We start from the raw sequence: 17,682 nt of genomic DNA, 5'->3' as shown, positions 1-17,682 counted from the left end.
TTGTTGGAAGTCTTAATGACTCTCGTGAACAGCTCCATCATAGTAATATCTTAGAACAAAAGATAGCTATTCCTGTTTCCTTCATTTCATCAGCAGATACACTGAAGACCTGACTCTCTTTCACTTCCTTGATTATGCCCCTGTGTACCTTTTCAGTTTATTTAACAGGGGCCATGCACATCACACCCATTGAGCCAGAGTTAACTATATAGCTAATTTACATCTGCTGTCCTTGAGCAGGAAGATATTTAAAAACAATACAGTACAATACAAACAAATTAAAAGCAAACAATTTTCATGAAAAGCAATTTGCAAAAATGTACAAATAGTGAATCACATATAAAACAATGCAATTCAAAATATACCTTACATAGACTATGTTGAAAAACAAGAGTATGACAGCTCTGATACTTTGTTAAATACTGCGGTGAGTTTTGAAGAAGCTTGCTCATCTGTTTCAGCATGGGTCTGCTTACATTTGGATGTGGACCTCTCGGCAAATCAAAAGCAGATCATTGATGTATAAGCTGAATTGGTTCCACAGGATCGATCCCTGTGGAACCCCAAATCATTTGGAGCTTACCCTCCTTCACTTTGATCAGAAGGTTGCAAGCAAGACACAACGGGAGCTTGGCTTGGGTCTTAGGGAGGTAACATTTCTTCAGACAAATAAACTGTACTCACATTCACTGCTATAATGTTACTACTGACTTCATACTGGTCACTCACACGCTCTCTTTTTCTCTCTCTCTCTCTCTCAACCATACTCGCTAGCGCTATACACACAACCAACGCACCAAGTTATTACTTAAAGGAGTTTTCTACTTTAGTTTAAAAACATCTTAAAAATACGTTAAGAAAAATTGGAATCCCTGATTTTCCGCATGCTGGGAATAGCAGGTTTAAGCAGATCTACTGCAGAGATGAGGAGGCAGCAGGGAGAGTTTTAATATTTTAATGAAAGATGCTTGAGTACAAAAAGGTTACGGAAATTAATCCAACACATTCTAGGAATACTGATCACTGGAAACAAAATGTAAACCCTATATACTATAAATAAAGGCAGATAACAGGAAAATAAAAGAAACTCCATTCAGCAAAGACAAACAAATGGACAAAGAAACTGGGCTAGTATAAATAGTTTATGACTAATAGGGAAGTGGGAACAGGTGTGCAGGAAGTCTGGTGACTGCCGAGCTAACGAGGGACAGGTGAAACTAATCAGGACGAGGCAGACAATCAAAACTGTTGGGGAAAACACACAAGGCAGGAAGTGAAGTGATCTGAAAGGTGAGTAACAAAATGAAACAGTATAAAAAAACAAAACATAACCCATGGCAGATCAGATTATGACACACAGTAACTACAATTCTGGCAAAAAATACAACGAGGTAGAAACCAATGAGTCAGAAATTGTGGGGTGGCACTGGCCATCCTGGAATCCCCTTTAAAACCGCGCTGCCCGCAGCCCTGGTGATTGAGACTAAGAGGTTTTTCTGGAGTCAGGTTCCCAGGTTGAGGTCAGATAGAGACAGAGCTGACCAGGAGAGAGACTCTCCAGAGGCAGACGGTGGCTGGTCGCTGTCTTTCATCCTCAATCCTCTGCCTTTTTTTGTCTCAGTTGCTCTCCTCCACCTCCCTCTTTGACTGAGGAGGGTCTCTCAGTATCTTCATAGACTCCTTTGTGGGGGAGAAGAGGTCATCGTCTCTTTCTTTCTCTGTCTTATTTCCTCTGTCTGTCAGTACTCGGTCACACATGGGCATACATCAGACAGCCCACTCTCACCCAAACTCAGAGTAGGTGAGGTCTCTCTCAGGATGGCTGGCTAATTTTACTCCTACCACCAGGCACGGAGGGGGGAGGTGGGACAGGGAGGGAGAGCACATTTAGAGGTGTTATTTTGAGCAGTCGGGTTGCGGCGTAGCATGAGACTGTAAGCAACCTAAGGGCAGCTTATCAGAGGTGGAGTCATTTGTTTGTGAATTTTTGTGCATGTGACCACTTGAGTGGTAGAGTCATGTATTGGCTGATATTAATGGCTCGCTGTAGAGTGATACTGTACTATGGATTGTAAGGAATGTAACCAACACACACAAACGCGCACATCCATGCATGTATTACATGTTGTATAAGGAAAGTCATTTTTGTTTTGCTAATTACTGTAGATGATTCAGCTCTGTGTAGCTATAGGAGCGACCAACTAATTAATTGACTAACTCATTTTTTTTATCTTTACACAGACTTCCTGACACTCATTTACAGCAGTACTGAGTAATTACACTTACCCTACATTGCATTCAACTTATGCAACTGAAGTTAAATTGCTCTCTCTTTTTTATCTTTATCTTGTTGTCAGACAAGCTGCACATTCATCTCTTCTTAGAACTGTATGCTCACAATAGGGATTCAGCTGACTACAAACTTCATCCCCATAGGCCTCGCGCAAATTGCTAATCAAAGCAAAACACAGTAACACCACTATTAACTGCTGTTCCCTATCCGTCTCAATCCCACTTCCTCTTTTCTCATCTCTTTCCAGACAGTGAGATTGTTCCTCCTGACTGCCTACGCCCACGCTCCTTCACCACAGGGCGCTCCTCTTCTCTCCGGCGTGAAGCTGATGACTCCCGTCTGTCCGTCAGCTTGTGTGACCTCAACTTGCAGCAAGAGGACGGACGCAACGCACACAATCACTCCCACCGCCACACCCTCCACCTGGCCTCCGCCTCCTCATCCTCCACCTGCCCCATACCACAGAACTCCCTCAACTCCCAGCAGTCCTCTCTGCTGCCATCCGCCCTGGAGAGCGACCTCCACTTCCACCAGCTGCGCGGCGCCCACATTAAGACGCTGGACGAGCAGACGGTGGCGCGATCTGAGCATGCACGTGACGAACGCACTCTTGTCTTCACCAACCGACCCCTGCGCACCGGAGAGACTGTCTTTATTAAAGTCACTAAGTCCAGCCCGGCACGTTCCGGCTCATTGTCCTACGGTGTGACCTCCTGTGACCCAGCGGTGCTGCGCCCCAGCGACTTGCCCTACAATCCAGAGGCTCTGGTGGACAGGAAGGAGTTTTGGGCAGTGTGTCGGGTGCCCACGCCTCTCCAAAGCAGTGACATCCTGGGCTTCTTAGTCAACCAGGAAGGGGAGGTCCTCCTCAGCCACAACGGCACCAATGTGGGCATGCAGGTGTGTGTGGACAACTCCCGCCCACTCTGGATGTTCTTTGGTCTCCATGGGGCTGTGACTCAGCTGAGGATTCTGGGTAAGTAAGGACCACATTAAGTCACACTTGTGGGGGGTGCGTGGCGCAAATTTCTTTTAGTTCACCCCTCTCCTTTCCTCCGCTCTGTCTCTGACTGTAGGTGTGTGTGTCGGGAGCGAAGTCCCGCCCTTCGCAAAACACAGCGGAGGAGGGAATGTGAATGCGCAAAGCAAAATATTAACATATATATATAATATAATAATAATATTTTGGAGGTGGCGGACCCCCCCTGTTGAAGACCTATGGTCTAGACCAGGGGTCACTAACAGTCGGACCGCGGTCCGAGTCCGGACCCAGACGCCGACCTATACGGACCCGGACCTATAATCAATACATTTTTAAGAGGTTTTCAATTTTGACGGGGTGTTTCTATTTTAACGCAGATTCACTCCGCTGTGTTTCGTGAAGTACGGGGCTTCGCACCCGACACACACACGCAAACACGTGCGCAAACAGTCAGAAACAGAGTGGAGGAAAGGAGAGAACAAATAAATCACGCTACACATCTTTTGTTGTGGAATTGTAGTTACCAAGCCCAAGCTAACATAACCCTGATGACATCATCAAGGGGTTATTCGACTTCAGAAAGCTCACAGTCACAGAAGACATTATACAACAGTTTTTCACAGGATAAGTGGTATTATTTCTGCTAAATAAACTGATCTTCATGTGTCAAATTGGGAAAGTGCTCCTTTAAACTTACTTGCACTAGGGCTGTGTTTGACTGTACTTGGCTGTGTTTGGAATTCAACAAAAAAGTGAATATTACTCAACTTTTGTATACATCAGTCAAGCTGTGGTCAATTAAATACATGCAAGTACACTTTCTCGACTCCTTAACTCATAAAATCCCCCTAAAAATGTTTTGAAGTCTCATAAAGGAACTAGTACTGCATGTTGTGCAGCCCTGTGTTCTGACATTAAACTGACCTTGAACATTACTGGCTGTAAGAGAACACCATAATTCTGCTGTTGACTTTGAGACAGAGGTTACACAAACACAGCTACACAGGTAGGATATAGATATGTAACTTGGGTTATGTTACTTTTAACCTTCCCCCATAAGTGGAGAAAGACGTATAAACAGATGGATGATTGTTTAAAAATATTTGAACACAGTTGCGATAATATAAAATGTGTATTCATAGGAGAAGTTTGAAGTTGGCAAAACTGTGCATTAATAAACACTTACAAATGTGTAATATAAACAATTTATAAAATGGTTATATAGTGCTTAGAAATGCTAAATATGTATTAAAGTAAAGTGTTGATTGAATGTTTTAAAGTATTATAAGATAGCCAAAAGAGACCGTCATGATGACAAATGTCTGACGCAGATTAAGTACACTGAAAACTTGAAGTGTTAACATTATTTGATCTACCTCCTGTAAGTGTCCTAAAATGAGTAATGAGCCCCCTTTTGTTCTTCAACCGCTTGCTTTATCTTGTGAATAATTCCATTTAAAAGAGTGATTTATTGTGGAAATAACCATCCTTTGAGCCCAGCAATGTGTCCCGGGTCAGGAACTTACAGATCAGGGTATTGATCTTCATTTGGCTGGGCACACCACTGGTGAGCTCTGTGCTTAATTCACTTACTCCCTGGGGTTGAAATCTATATGTGGTAAGTGTTGATCGCACTGACAGTATGCCAATTGAAGCAAACCACATCTCCCCAGTTGGAAAATACAGCCACGGTCATGAACAGGACCAAAGGGTCAAGAGTTTGTTAATTTGTTTGTCACAATATTTACAGCAGGTGTCTTGAGACAGGAAGCATCTACACACAATCATAGAGAGAAAAGTAGACTCTGTCACAAAACAGGAAAATGAAAAACAGGAAGCGAGCAAACAGAGGTGGAGATAGGCTGCGGGAGGGAGGGCTGTGACCTGCACACAGCAGGGACAACAAGATGTCTCAGCGGGTGGACACTTTGCCTGTCAGTGGTGTGCCGTAATACTTCATTTCGCCCTGCCAAGCATATTGCCTTCCCATGAGCTGCATGTAGCTGTGGGGTAATCCTGCTGTCTTCATGTACTGTATGCCTTTCTGAAGGGCATTACTTCCCACATCTGCTGTTTAAACACACATTTAAACATGTGCACACAAGACATTCTTGCAAATAATTTTTAACTTTATATTATATTTTCCCAGCGACAGCAAAGGGTTGACGGTAACAAGGCAGCATCTTTGTCAGCTGTATAATTCAAACGGATTCTGTCTTCGATTAATGCAGCTCTTAAGAGGCACAAAACAGCTCTGGCCTTTCAAAAGTGTAACAAGTGTTTGTCTGTGTGGGAAGAGGCATCTATAAATATATCCTGCGATTCTTCAGTGATAGCAGCGGAAAAGGAAGCAGAAGTTAAAATAGGTTGGAGAGGAACAACCTTAGCTTTAACTAGACGAGCAAGAGAAAAATAGAAACACTGAAGATAAGGCTGTAACTTTTCTCTTGCCAGAAGTCGTGAAACCTAATGTGAAAGGATTTTAAACCTGGCTCTTTGTATGTTACGCAAGCTTTTTCACTATGTTCACTATGGGCTAATGTTACCCTCTGTTAGCTTGACCCACTTAACATCAACTGACATTAAAGTGACCATAACAGCCACTTCAATACAAATGACAGCTTCAATATACAGATTTGATGTGTAGAGAGAGATCAGTGATCAATTCAACAAATGCCAAACTATCAGCAATTCAGCCTTTATGTGTTTCAATCTGCTCGTTAAAACTTTACCTTCTTTTCCATTGCAAAACAGCTAAATGTCTCAATGGTACAGTAAGTGATTTTGCTACATCCTGTTATCACACAGAGATATCAGCTACCTTATTGTTAAATTACATTTCTGGCTTGACAACTGTGCATAACAGACCACCTGGGTTTTCTCTGTACATTTCTAACAATCATTACTGAAACCAGAGAGCCTTGGCTGCGCACCAAAACCTGAATAGCAGAACAATGAAACCGGTCAGAAGCACATCTCCTTATCAGAGCAAATCTTGGAATTCCCGCTGAGGTGTGAATCATCTTTACTTTCCAGCTGCTTTGAATTAGGAAGCATCTCTTATCTCTCCCTTGCAGCTCTTGATGTATTGCTTTGTGTTGACTGGAGAGCAATTTAGCTTTCAGTTAAGCTGAATTCAAGCCATGCCTTGGTCTTGGAGTGAGGGATGTTAAACTTGAAAGCTTGCCTCTCCCAGTGGGCTTCTGCTCTCAGGATTGCGAGATAAAGCAGCCATCACAGAGGCCTCTCACTTCAAACAAAGCATGAAGTAATGGAGCTTTCTAAGAGGAGCAGGCATACTCCAACTGATGCTTCAGGGCAGCTCAGGTCAGCCAGGAGTGCTCGTACAGGGTAATGATGGTGGATGATATCGATACTTCATTAGTAACACTTAGTTCATCATTTTGAATTATAATTTCTTTTAAATCCATTTGAAAAAATATTAATCACTGTGCCACCCCGACAAGGCGTTACTGCAGTCACCATGTTTCACATTTTGTGGGATTATTTGAGCCTGATCACCCTGCAGCCCTGGAGCACGAATGCTTCCCCTCTGGAACTGAATCCTCTCCACATTCCTCCCTCCCTCTCTCTCTCCCCCTCTCTCTGTCCATCCCTCCCTCCCTCCCTCCCTCTCTCTGTCATTCCTTCCTCCCTCCCTCTCTCTGTCCATCCCTCCCTCCCGCTCTCTGTCCATTCCTCCCTCCCTCTCTCTGTCCATCTCTCCCTCCATCTCTCTCTCTCTCCATCTCTCCCTTAGGACGGGGACGATGGGTGGGTCCAACACCGTCTTTCACCCAGGACACTGCTGTTGTGTCCTGTGTATAACCAAAAGTCTATATAAACCTTTTTTATTTACATTCATAAATTAAATGACGTATTAAAGGCGCTTATTGTAGGCCAAACCATGATCTTTTTTCTAAACAAGTTTTGTTGCCTAAACATAACCAACTGCTTTTGTTGCATTTTTGTTTTGTTTTTATTTACAACGTGAACCACATGTTTAAAACTGAAACCGTAATCCAGGAAAATGTAATTGAGTCTGCAGTTTAGATTTATGGGAATGTCATTTTGTAGGAGACAGGAGGACATATAGGAGACATATATATATATATATATATATATATATATATGTACACAGTATATACAGTACGTATATGTATGAATTAGGGGTGTAAGTGTAGCAAGTGTGGCGCCAGATGAAAGATCATGTTTTTACCCAAATCAAAAAGTTAATAAAGTCAATATTTATAGTTGGCCTTAATACTAAATTGTCAGGATCTAAGATCAATTTCAATCAGTCTAAAATGTAATTCCTCAGCCTCAGCTGTGCTTTGAACTGATGCTAACTTAACATTAACATGCATGTTAGCTATCTGATGTTCACATGCTGACCTTTAGCGTGTTAGGGTGCCAAACACACCCTATACTGTATGTCAGTGTTTTAATCTGTGACCTGCAGTTTTACACCCCTGGGACACACCAACTCATAGACTGCATGTCACACAGTGTTGTTCTCCGATATCCAAATATCTCTTATTAGTGTGATTATAGCAAAGAAAGCTGAAAACAGAGCAGCTGACAGTTGACCTTTGAGAGGGAGATATTGAAGGGACCTTGTGCCTCGTGGCGTGGAAATAGGACACCCATCCAGTGACCCGCTTCGCATGTATTATAGATTCCATTAAAATGTCAGAGCGCTCATGCTCAAGTGAAACGTCTCACCACCCACATCCTCATACACTGCAGCTGCCACGCTCCTCTCCCACGCTCCTCTTTCCTCCTCTTCTCAACTTCTGCCATCTTTGCTGCTCTCATCACTTTCAAATTTCTATGTTTTACTCATTTTACAGCATCTTGGTATTTTCTGTGCTCCCCACCTCTTTGTTTCTATCCCCTTGATTATCACACATGGAAACAAACATTCTGAAATTCGCACAGGCCCATATGCATACATATACGCACTTAACAGACTCACTAGTCATCTCTAATAAAGTACTTAGGGCAGTAGATATGACTTGATCATATAGTACTGTGTACTATTCTCATGATTGCCCGATTGTCTCTCAGAGGCCTGCTACACTTTGTCTGAGTCTATCTGTCCACGTATGTACCAGGCAAGGGAGAATGTTTGGTTTCAGAAGTGGACACACACACACACACACACACACACACACACAAAAATATGTGAAGGCTATTTCCTGTGTTTAGATATTTATATGAACCTGGCAAAAACAAGACAATTAAACATTTTAAAAACTAACTTAAAATGTTTAAGTTAAGTTTACCTTACCTGATACTTTATGATACATTAATATTGTATTTGTTTCTGTGCTTTACTGCCTTATCTTTGACTGGTTTTCAATGTCGTCTTTTTAGGTGAATACTGACAATAAATAACACTGGACATAAAATAGTTAATCTTTAGCCTGAGAGGCGAAACCCAGGGCGAAAAAGTCCATAATCATCTACTGTTCCTTTTAAAACATAACAGCTGAACACACAGTAATAAAACAAGTTTTTTTCGGCATGTGATTTTTAATTTTAGGAACATTTTCTTAACCTAGATAAAAAAAATGTCTTCTTTTATCGCCCTCTATCTTTCTTGGCATGGTGCATACATGCGTTGATACATATGTATGAAAGCACACACAGTCTCCTCACTACACCCATTAAAGAGATAAACAACTCAGGGATGTACGACCGTATCCTCCGTCCAAAACAGCTCTTTTGTCTCTGCAGATAATATCTCCTCCATTGACAGGAATAGACTAATAACTTTGTATGCAGCAGGGTAAGCCATGACCTTAAACTACTACCAGCAGAGCTGCTTTCCTATCATCTGATCTAAACACACACAAAGCTGAGAATAAGTGCACATTTGTCCCAAAAGCACCTCAGAGCAAGAGATCCTCTGCAATTAAATTAACAGCCAACCATTTTGAAACCATTTGTTTTTGAGGATAGTGTGTCAAACATTTAAATGTAAACTATTTGCAAGTGTTGTTTCACTCTTCTACTTTTGTTCTTCCTATCGCATGTTCACTTCATAAACAGGCCTGGAAAATGACCAGTTAACCCCTCCCCTGCCCTCAGGTTGCATTTCAAAAAGTGACCCAATCTGTGACTCACACAAGCCTGAACGCTGTCCTTACACACACGCTACGCCCCCAACCTTCGCCCTCCACCGTCCCCACCCTCCTCCCTCATCACATACTCTGCATACCTCCTGGGCGCTCTCCATAGATGTACTCGTGTGTGCTAAAGATGGATGGATGGCCGAAGTAGTGAGCAGCAGAGATATGGCCACAGAGAGGCAGCCTGCCTCTCACAGCTGTTCACACAGGTCGCTTTAATCTAGTGGTGAACAGGCGGGATCAAGGCTGGGCACCACAGATCCTGCCTCAGCTGCCCGCCTGCCAGGAGGATTAACAGGGAGAGATGGACAGACAGAGAGAGAGAGGGAGGGAGTGAGGGAGGAATGTGGAGAAGATTCAGTTCCAGAGGGGAAGCACTCGTGCTCCAGGGCTGCAGGGTGATCAGGCTCCAGTAATCTGATGAAAGGAAACACCTTGTAGGGGTGGCACAGTGATTTACTGATCAACACTCACAACATGAGCGTTTGATTCTGAGCCTTTCTACGCATGTATAGTTCACACATCGTGCATGTGAGTGTTGGGGTTTACTGTAGCTGCTTTGATTTCCTTTTATACTGCACCTCAAAAACAAATAAGTGTTTGTCAGATCATTTAACAACAACAACTCCCATTCCCTTTCCGAGAAATAGTCCTACAATCATGCCACCTACACATGGATTGCATGAGGAGGACTTATTTTAGTCACTTCTTATGACTGCAACACCATGAAGGCCTTCACAGAGCAACTGATAGAGGTGTGTTTCATTATCCTCACTTTACAGGTAATTCAGCAGACGCTCTTATCCAGAGCGACTGACAGTGAACTAGCTACAGGGAGCAACTCGGGGTTAAGTGCCTTGCTCAGGGGTCAATGGTGGTACTCACAACCAACCGGTGCTTTGTTTGGAAGCTGTACCACTAGACCACTAGGCCATTACCTCCCCATGTTCTCCCCCATTATGTCTCTTCTCTATGATAGCAGGTGTTTGCCCCGCGTGTGAGGGTAGCCATTTGGAACAGCGACAAGACATTTTGATCAGACAACAATTTAGTTTGTTTCAAGCATTCTGCAACCTTTATTTATTTAGCATGACTTCCGCTTATGCAGTTTCAAGTTTCCCTAATGTCCATATACACAAAGATATCTGGAAATTATAAATGAAATGAGTGTAGACGAGGCTGGCCTGTCTTGTACCTATACATAGACAATGGTACACACCTCATCCACGCAGACTGGGTAAGGTGTGAGATTTTGCCTCGGTCGTACCCTGTAAAATATGTATTCACTAGTCATGTTACACACTGTACAGAGAGTAACGTCATACACACTTTGAGGTGCCAGGAGCACCAGGGCAACCCCACGATATGCAATCAAAAGATATTCTTGACTAACCCCCCCCCCCCCCCACCAACACCACCCTCATGTGCCACATCAAACAGGTCCTGATAGTATAGAGTCATGAGCAGCAGTGACATGATGACACACCAGCTATGACCAAAACACTGCTACTGCTTATGACCTGGGAGTTATGAGACATTTTCTCTAAATTCCAATGACCCATTATTGGCTTGGCCCGAGAAAGAAATAAGCCTCTGGGCATGAGTTGGATTGATCCGACTGCTGGTGCAGGTGGCAGCAGAGAGATGCAGTCTGGCAGACTGTGGGGCTGCCATCACGATGTTACTGGTCAGTGTTGACGGGGACTCTGGTTTCACTTTTTGTTATTCCTGTCAGCTGTCGAGGAGAACAGACACACCATGAAATGTTCCTCAGTGAGATTCTCCACACTGGAGTGATGCTTTTGAAAAAAAGAGAGTCCTGAAATAGGCTGGTTAAATATCTAATGTGCACACAGCAGCTGATTTCTGATGCAGTTGTTAGTGTGCTATTTTTTGACAGCAAGCTCCAGGGAAGGTAATTAAAGTAATCTGCATTTACGCTGAGAAGCTGCAAAGCGCTTGATGGGAATTCTTTGTTGGTGATTACATGCTTGCTCTGCAAGACAGCTCATTTGCATCTTAATTTGTTGGGTATTTTTGGTGTCTCTGCCCTACCTGTGATGGTAAACTATTACAGTTATTTTAAATGACAGTGCATACTATAAGATTAGTGGCATTACACATTGCCTGCGGGAAACACCTAATGGTGTATTTTATCATTTTCTGTAAAGCACCACATATTGCATATTCCTGTTGATGATGCCTGTTTGAGTAAAATGGACACTTTTGAAGCTGCATTAATTGTTTGTTTAGTGTTTTTTTTTCTTCCACTTACAGAGGAACACGCTGAAAACACAACATTTGACAGATTGTCGCAATATAAAGCTGCTTTGTTAGCAAAGAGTTCCTGCATATCCAACAGACATTAGCATTCATCTGGCAGTCTGACACATGTTATGTCCAACATTTACTCCACTTTCAGCTCTTTTGTTCTGTTTTGAGAGACATTTCTGGCGTTTTAGACACTAAATGTTCCACTTCTCTACATTAGCTAGATGCTAACTTCGCCTGCCAGCTGTTTGGCCCTTGGAAGGTAGCATACACTGGGTTCATCAGAAGCTTTTCACTATAAACAACTGCCTGTTGTTGCATGTTGTTGTTGTTGACTGCATCTGGAAACAAAAGAGACGACATCGATTTGTTTACAACCACAACAATGAGAAAAAGAGGCTAAAAAGCTCTGAAGAACTGCGGAGTAATAATTCCCCACGGAGCCATCACTACGAGCGACCCCTTCCACATACACAGAGTCATTGGATCCATTGTTAATTTATAAATATTGATTAGTGCAGCTTCAAAGTCACATGTTGAACTTGTGTCGTTAATGACTTTAAATGTAGTCTGTCATGTCAGTCATGTAACAGCCTAACCTGTCTTTCTAGGCATTATTGGCATGTCAACATGTGTTCCCTAAACTTGTTCTTGGAATTCCCATTTGTGTGAGCATCATGTCAAGATAGAATGTGGAACCGATGGAGGTCTCTGCATTGAAATATACTTTCCCAAAGAAGAAAGGAGCGATGAATATGTGCGCTCTTTAAAAGGACTGCGCTCACAAAGTGGAGTGCTCTCTCTGTGCTCTCGTGACTATAAACGTAACGCCTGGATAATGAAATAAAGTGAATCCTGCTCCGGTTCATTGTCTCTACTATTGTGGACCAAAGAAGAAACAAAAAAAGAAAACAGCTGTCTACAAGAAGACATATTTTATGTGATGTCTTTTCACTTAAGCTATTCATTTGATTACTTTGATACTTTTTACAAGAGTGCACTCCATGGATTGTTTTATTCTTGTTTGGTCTAAAGAGCTTCTTTCCTTCTCTTTGCTATTTCCTGTTGTGTCCTTTACACCGTGTGTTAAATCCTGTTATCCTGCTATGACCATATTCAGACTATTTTAATATTCTGACTACAGTAATGAGTCTCCTGTAATGTACCCGCGACAGTTTTAACTACTTTTGCAACAGGTTCCCCAAGTAATTAGAGTTCTGATTAAAGTAAACGTCTAATCCCTGCCTTTGTCTGCTCCGTCTAGGTTCCACTCATGCTGGGGATCCACGGGCCACGTCGAACCCCAGCTCGCCCTCCTCCTCTCCACACACTCCCAGCGCCCTGGGCAGTGGCAGCTCTGATCCGGTGCTGAACGGAGGCCTTTGCTCCGGCGCTTACTGCAGCTCAGCAGGGGGTAGGTACACCCAGATAGGGAGATACTGTCTGCTACAGAAGCTCCGAATCAATCACCCCGCAGGGGACTTAGTGGAAACCATTATGGGTTAGTGAGCAGATGTCATACTGCAGTAGTTAGGAACAATGGCCAGCGCTTCATAGTCCCACCGCTGCTGCAGCTGCAGCTGGATGTCGGAGAATGTTTGGCACGTGTTGTTATGTCACATAGCACTGTTATATAAATAGAACTGATGCAATGTCTTTTCTTTTTTGACAGTGCAAGACAAAAACCCCATTCAAAACTTCCTACACATGGTTGACTTTTCTGATAATCAGCCTTAATTGCCATTTAGTTTCACTTCATTTCTTCAGCTAGATGTCGTTTTCATGTTAGCTCATTTCCTGTGAGACAGGGTGAGGTATTTTGTATCTTTAATGTACTAAAAGTTTACTGACATGTGCTGGTTAAGGCTAGTAGCAAGTGATGCTAACATGTTAGCTGCAGTAACGGTTGCCAGGAGCAAGTAACTCCTACAAAAAACATTTAATATATGTTATATATTATATGTGTTCAACTGTCTCATCCACACATGTCACCCATTTATTCAACTATTTTTCAGTCGCTATTTCATAATGGACATATAGGTGGCTAGCTAACTATGTAGGAAGAAGTTAATCCCGCCTACAAAGTTCTGATTGATTGATTGTCGGAGAAAACAGCTGTCAACACACACAACATAAGATTCAATTTAAATTGTATGTTTCTGTCTACTTCCTCTCTCTAATCCAGATGTAGTCATTAAAGAGGCATACCTTGCTGTGGCCGAGATTTTTTTATCCACAATTCTTCTTTTCCAACACCATTTCATTACATGTGCATCTAGCTGTGTAAAAATAAAAGTATATCATATCAAGTTTAAATTCATTTGGCTACTTTACTTTTCCCATATTTCCTTGTTTAACACTTCATTTCAATCTTACCACAGGAACAACCCCCAACTCACCAGTCAGCCTCCCCGAGTCACCAACGTTCCCATCAGGCCGTGGGCCTTGGTCTGACGAGTGCTCCATCTGTTACGAGAACACGGTTGACACTGTCATCTATGCCTGTGGACACATGTGTCTGTGCTACACCTGCGGCCTCAAACTCAAGAAGATGTCCAACGCATGCTGTCCCATCTGCAGAAGGCAGATCAAAGACATTATCAAGACCTACCGGAGCACGTAAAGAGACGACGGCTGACGGACGGCCAGCCTCTCTAAGAAGCAAAATCAGGAGAAGAAATGTAGAAGTTCAGGGAATATGAACTCTGGTACTTAAATGTGGTATTTTCATACAATTGTTTGGTTTGCTCGCGTGACCTTCTCTAAAGCTGGTACCGCTTGGCTGGGAAGGTCTCTTGTCAGCAGAGGCGGCACATGAAGGTTCCATTGAGAACTTTTCTTGCCAGACGTGTTTTGCTCTCTCCTGGGATCTTGGAAGACTTTGAAGGAGAGGGAAAAACTGAAACAATTCCAAAATCCTTTCATTTATTGAGCCATGTTTGATTTAGGGACTCTCACTCATTTGCGCTGAAGCAAATGAGTCACTTCGGGGCTGAATGTCACGATAATAGTTCTCTTAGAGTATGACTGAAGCACTGAAATATGCTGTCAACCTGATGCGTATTTCTGACTGACAGGTAATCATCTCAGTATGTCACAACTTGTGTCTGTGTGTTACTGAGCATTGGAGAAGAGAAGTAAGTCTGGCATCGTGACGATGAGGTGATGGATTTCTGTAATTGTCGTGGTGATTATCAGTGCGTGATGTGCTTAGAGATGCGAAGTGGTGCTGAGTATATTAAGTAGGATTGTAACACCTATTGTACTTGTATAATCTAATGTACCTTTATGGTAGTGCTATTGCAAATGTTGGTGGTAGCTATATTGTTGTGCTAGCTAGCTGCTTGCTCTGCAATGTGATATGTTGCACTGAAATCAGCATTGTCCTCTCCGGTATAGACGGAGCGGACAAAGACATTCATCGGTTCAAACAATCTACAAACCTGCGTCCAGCAGACTCAGCAGCTCCGAATCTATAAAAAGGAAACAGGAAGTGGAAACATTTGGATTCTCCTCAGGGCCAGCAATCTTTATTAAGAAGATGCAAACTATTTTTCAAACTTCACCTATAACCATGCCTGATACACTGTGAGCGCTCATGATGAATTGACAGGTCCTCTAAAATAGTTCCCATAACAACACATGAAGTCAAAGGATTGTTGCCATGGTATCAGAAGCCACCACAGATACAACACAGCCTCCTGCCTTAAACCAGAGAAGGTTCATTTGTTACATGCGGATGTATCATATTCTGTGTTTTCTGCTGTTTTCCAAAACCCTTGACACGTTACCAAATAAAGCTGTGTGGCACAAAGTGTCACAAAAGGTTCACTCAGAGGAGAAAAAGCACACATTTAAGATTATTTTTGTAACATAAATTCATGACATTTCCAATATTTAACTACAATGTTTGATACTCTTTGTGACAGGCCTTTCACCAGCAGCAAATATCCTTTACAGAAATCAGTTCAGGGGGAAGGATTTAAAAAACAAAAAACATTTTCAATATTTGTATGATTCCTATCCCCCAATTTCAAAATAAAATGTCTTGATACATACCCCAGAAGGGTCACCTCTAAATACAGCCACTCAGCAGTAAGCCATAGCTCATTACAGGAAGCTATCAGGCTGTTTTTGTAATGAAATTGTTCTTCATTTTGTAGATAATCAACAAATGGGGCTCAAACTTTGCTGCTAAGGTATTTGCCAGCTGTCCTTTCTGGACAAATGCTGACTGATGTTTCACACATCCCTCCTCCCACATTACAATTTGATTACACTACCACTTGAAGTGTTAATCCACATTTGAATGTTAATTTATGTATTTAGAGATAAATGATTTTTATCGGTGTGCTTGAATTGAAAAAAAAAAAAGGAAAAAAAAGCTTAGTCAGATTTTTGTTTTAAGTTTCTTTTGATTGATAATCATGATTCTAAGATTTGTTTTCCTGTTTGTCCAAAACCATGAGAAGCTAAATGAGTTCTTGTTTTCTAATAGTGAGAATATAGAGTTTCTTACCGTGCAGCAATAAGAGATATTGCAGTACACAATCAAAACCTCATTGCTTTGGGGTGCAAGATATAAACTCTTAGTTTTATTACAATCCTTGAATTTCAGGAGTTCTTTTTTGTAATTTATCTTCTTGTGTGTCAGCCCATGTAAGGGAGCCCGACTAGCCATTCTGTATTTATATCTCTTATTATAGGCAATGATACATGTCACTTTATAAAGCTACTGATTGTAATTTTGTAAATGTTTAGGCCAGCGTTGCTCTCTGAGACTCAACCATGGCATGTTTTATTTTAAACACTCTGACCAAATTGAATCATTTATTTTTTTCCTTTTTAAATATATTGTACAAATGTCCCTTGGTGCAAAACCCTGTATTCATTTTGGGCTTTTAAAAAATGATATCCATCGATTTTTGACCATATTAATTGATAAACACAAACTACAGTTCATACTTAGTTAAAGACCATCTGTAAATGATATATGTACCTTTTAATGAAAGGTATATTTACATATATTTAGGTTATTTTGCATCCAGAATACTCCACAGGCTCCTTGAATGTTACTGATCCTGTAATGTTTATTTATTCGTCCATCACGGATGTGTGGACTCATTTCTCCAAACTTGTTTTTCCTGTGTGTTTTGCTTTCTCCTACATTTCCACTATACCGATATGACTCCTCTGTGTCTGGCCAATCGCACAGCAGCACATTCAGAGATTCTTTCTGTAGATCTTAGTACTTTTCGTCACGCATGAGTAATCTGCGTGAGCATCGGGACCAACAGTCGACAAGCATCAGAGTGGAATGCTGTTCGTGTTTGTGTGTGCTGAGGCTGCAGACACTGTACACTGTACATGGCCATTGTTGTGACACAGCAGCTGAAGTACTTTGCAAACCTGTATTTCCTTTTCTTTTTCATTTGAAACAACAAGTGTTTGTTTGTGAACTCTGTTCAGTGTGAGTTGGATGATTGTGGTTAATAAACTTTCCAGATGTGTTTGAGCAAAATTGTTTGTTTCATGATTGAAAAAAACCCACAGTTACATGTATTACATGTTGCATGTAAGTCCAATATTCACTCTACGTTCAGCTATTTAGTTAGCTTAGCATTGGTCTCCATGAACTCCTGAGAATAACATCAAGCTCTTCAGCTGTGTACGTCCACTAGACAGTAGCTAGCTTTGTCTATTGTTTGCAACTGAGCAGGTCGTGTACAGCAGATACATCAGAGCTGCTGCAGCTGGAAACGGTCATTTATTTGTATTTAATCCTTTATTTAAACAGGTCGTCTTTTTCAAGAGACACCTGTGTACAAAAAAATAAACATATACAGTTTGAGTGTCGCCAGACGCACAGGTAAGAAAAGCATTCACCAGTGTAGACACTGAAGTACAAGCTTTCATTGTTCAAGTAAAATAAGAAAAAAGTAATATCACAATGTCCTGTAAGTGCTGTATTTAAATGTAACCAGAGAGCAGAGGTAACT

General features: G+C 41.9%; 1 protein-coding gene across 1 annotated transcript in view; it reads left to right on the top strand.

The window, feature by feature from the left end:
* Nucleotides 1-17,204, top strand: part of neurl1aa (neuralized E3 ubiquitin protein ligase 1Aa) — a 44,830-nt gene extending 27,626 nt beyond the window's left edge. The window contains 3 exon segments of the mRNA XM_029441474.1: nt 2,541-3,269; nt 12,948-13,097; nt 14,065-17,204. Coding sequence (XP_029297334.1) covers nt 2,541-3,269; nt 12,948-13,097; nt 14,065-14,306 — 1,121 coding nt within the window. The 3' untranslated portion in view covers nt 14,307-17,204.
* Nucleotides 17,205-17,682: the final 478 nt, after the last annotated feature.

This window comes from Cottoperca gobio, chromosome 1 (genome assembly GCF_900634415.1).
Source record: "Cottoperca gobio chromosome 1, fCotGob3.1, whole genome shotgun sequence".
NCBI classification, from domain to species: domain Eukaryota; kingdom Metazoa; phylum Chordata; class Actinopteri; order Perciformes; family Bovichtidae; genus Cottoperca; species Cottoperca gobio.
Note: the sequence above shows the minus strand (reverse complement) of the source record. Positions and strands in the feature narration are given on the sequence as shown.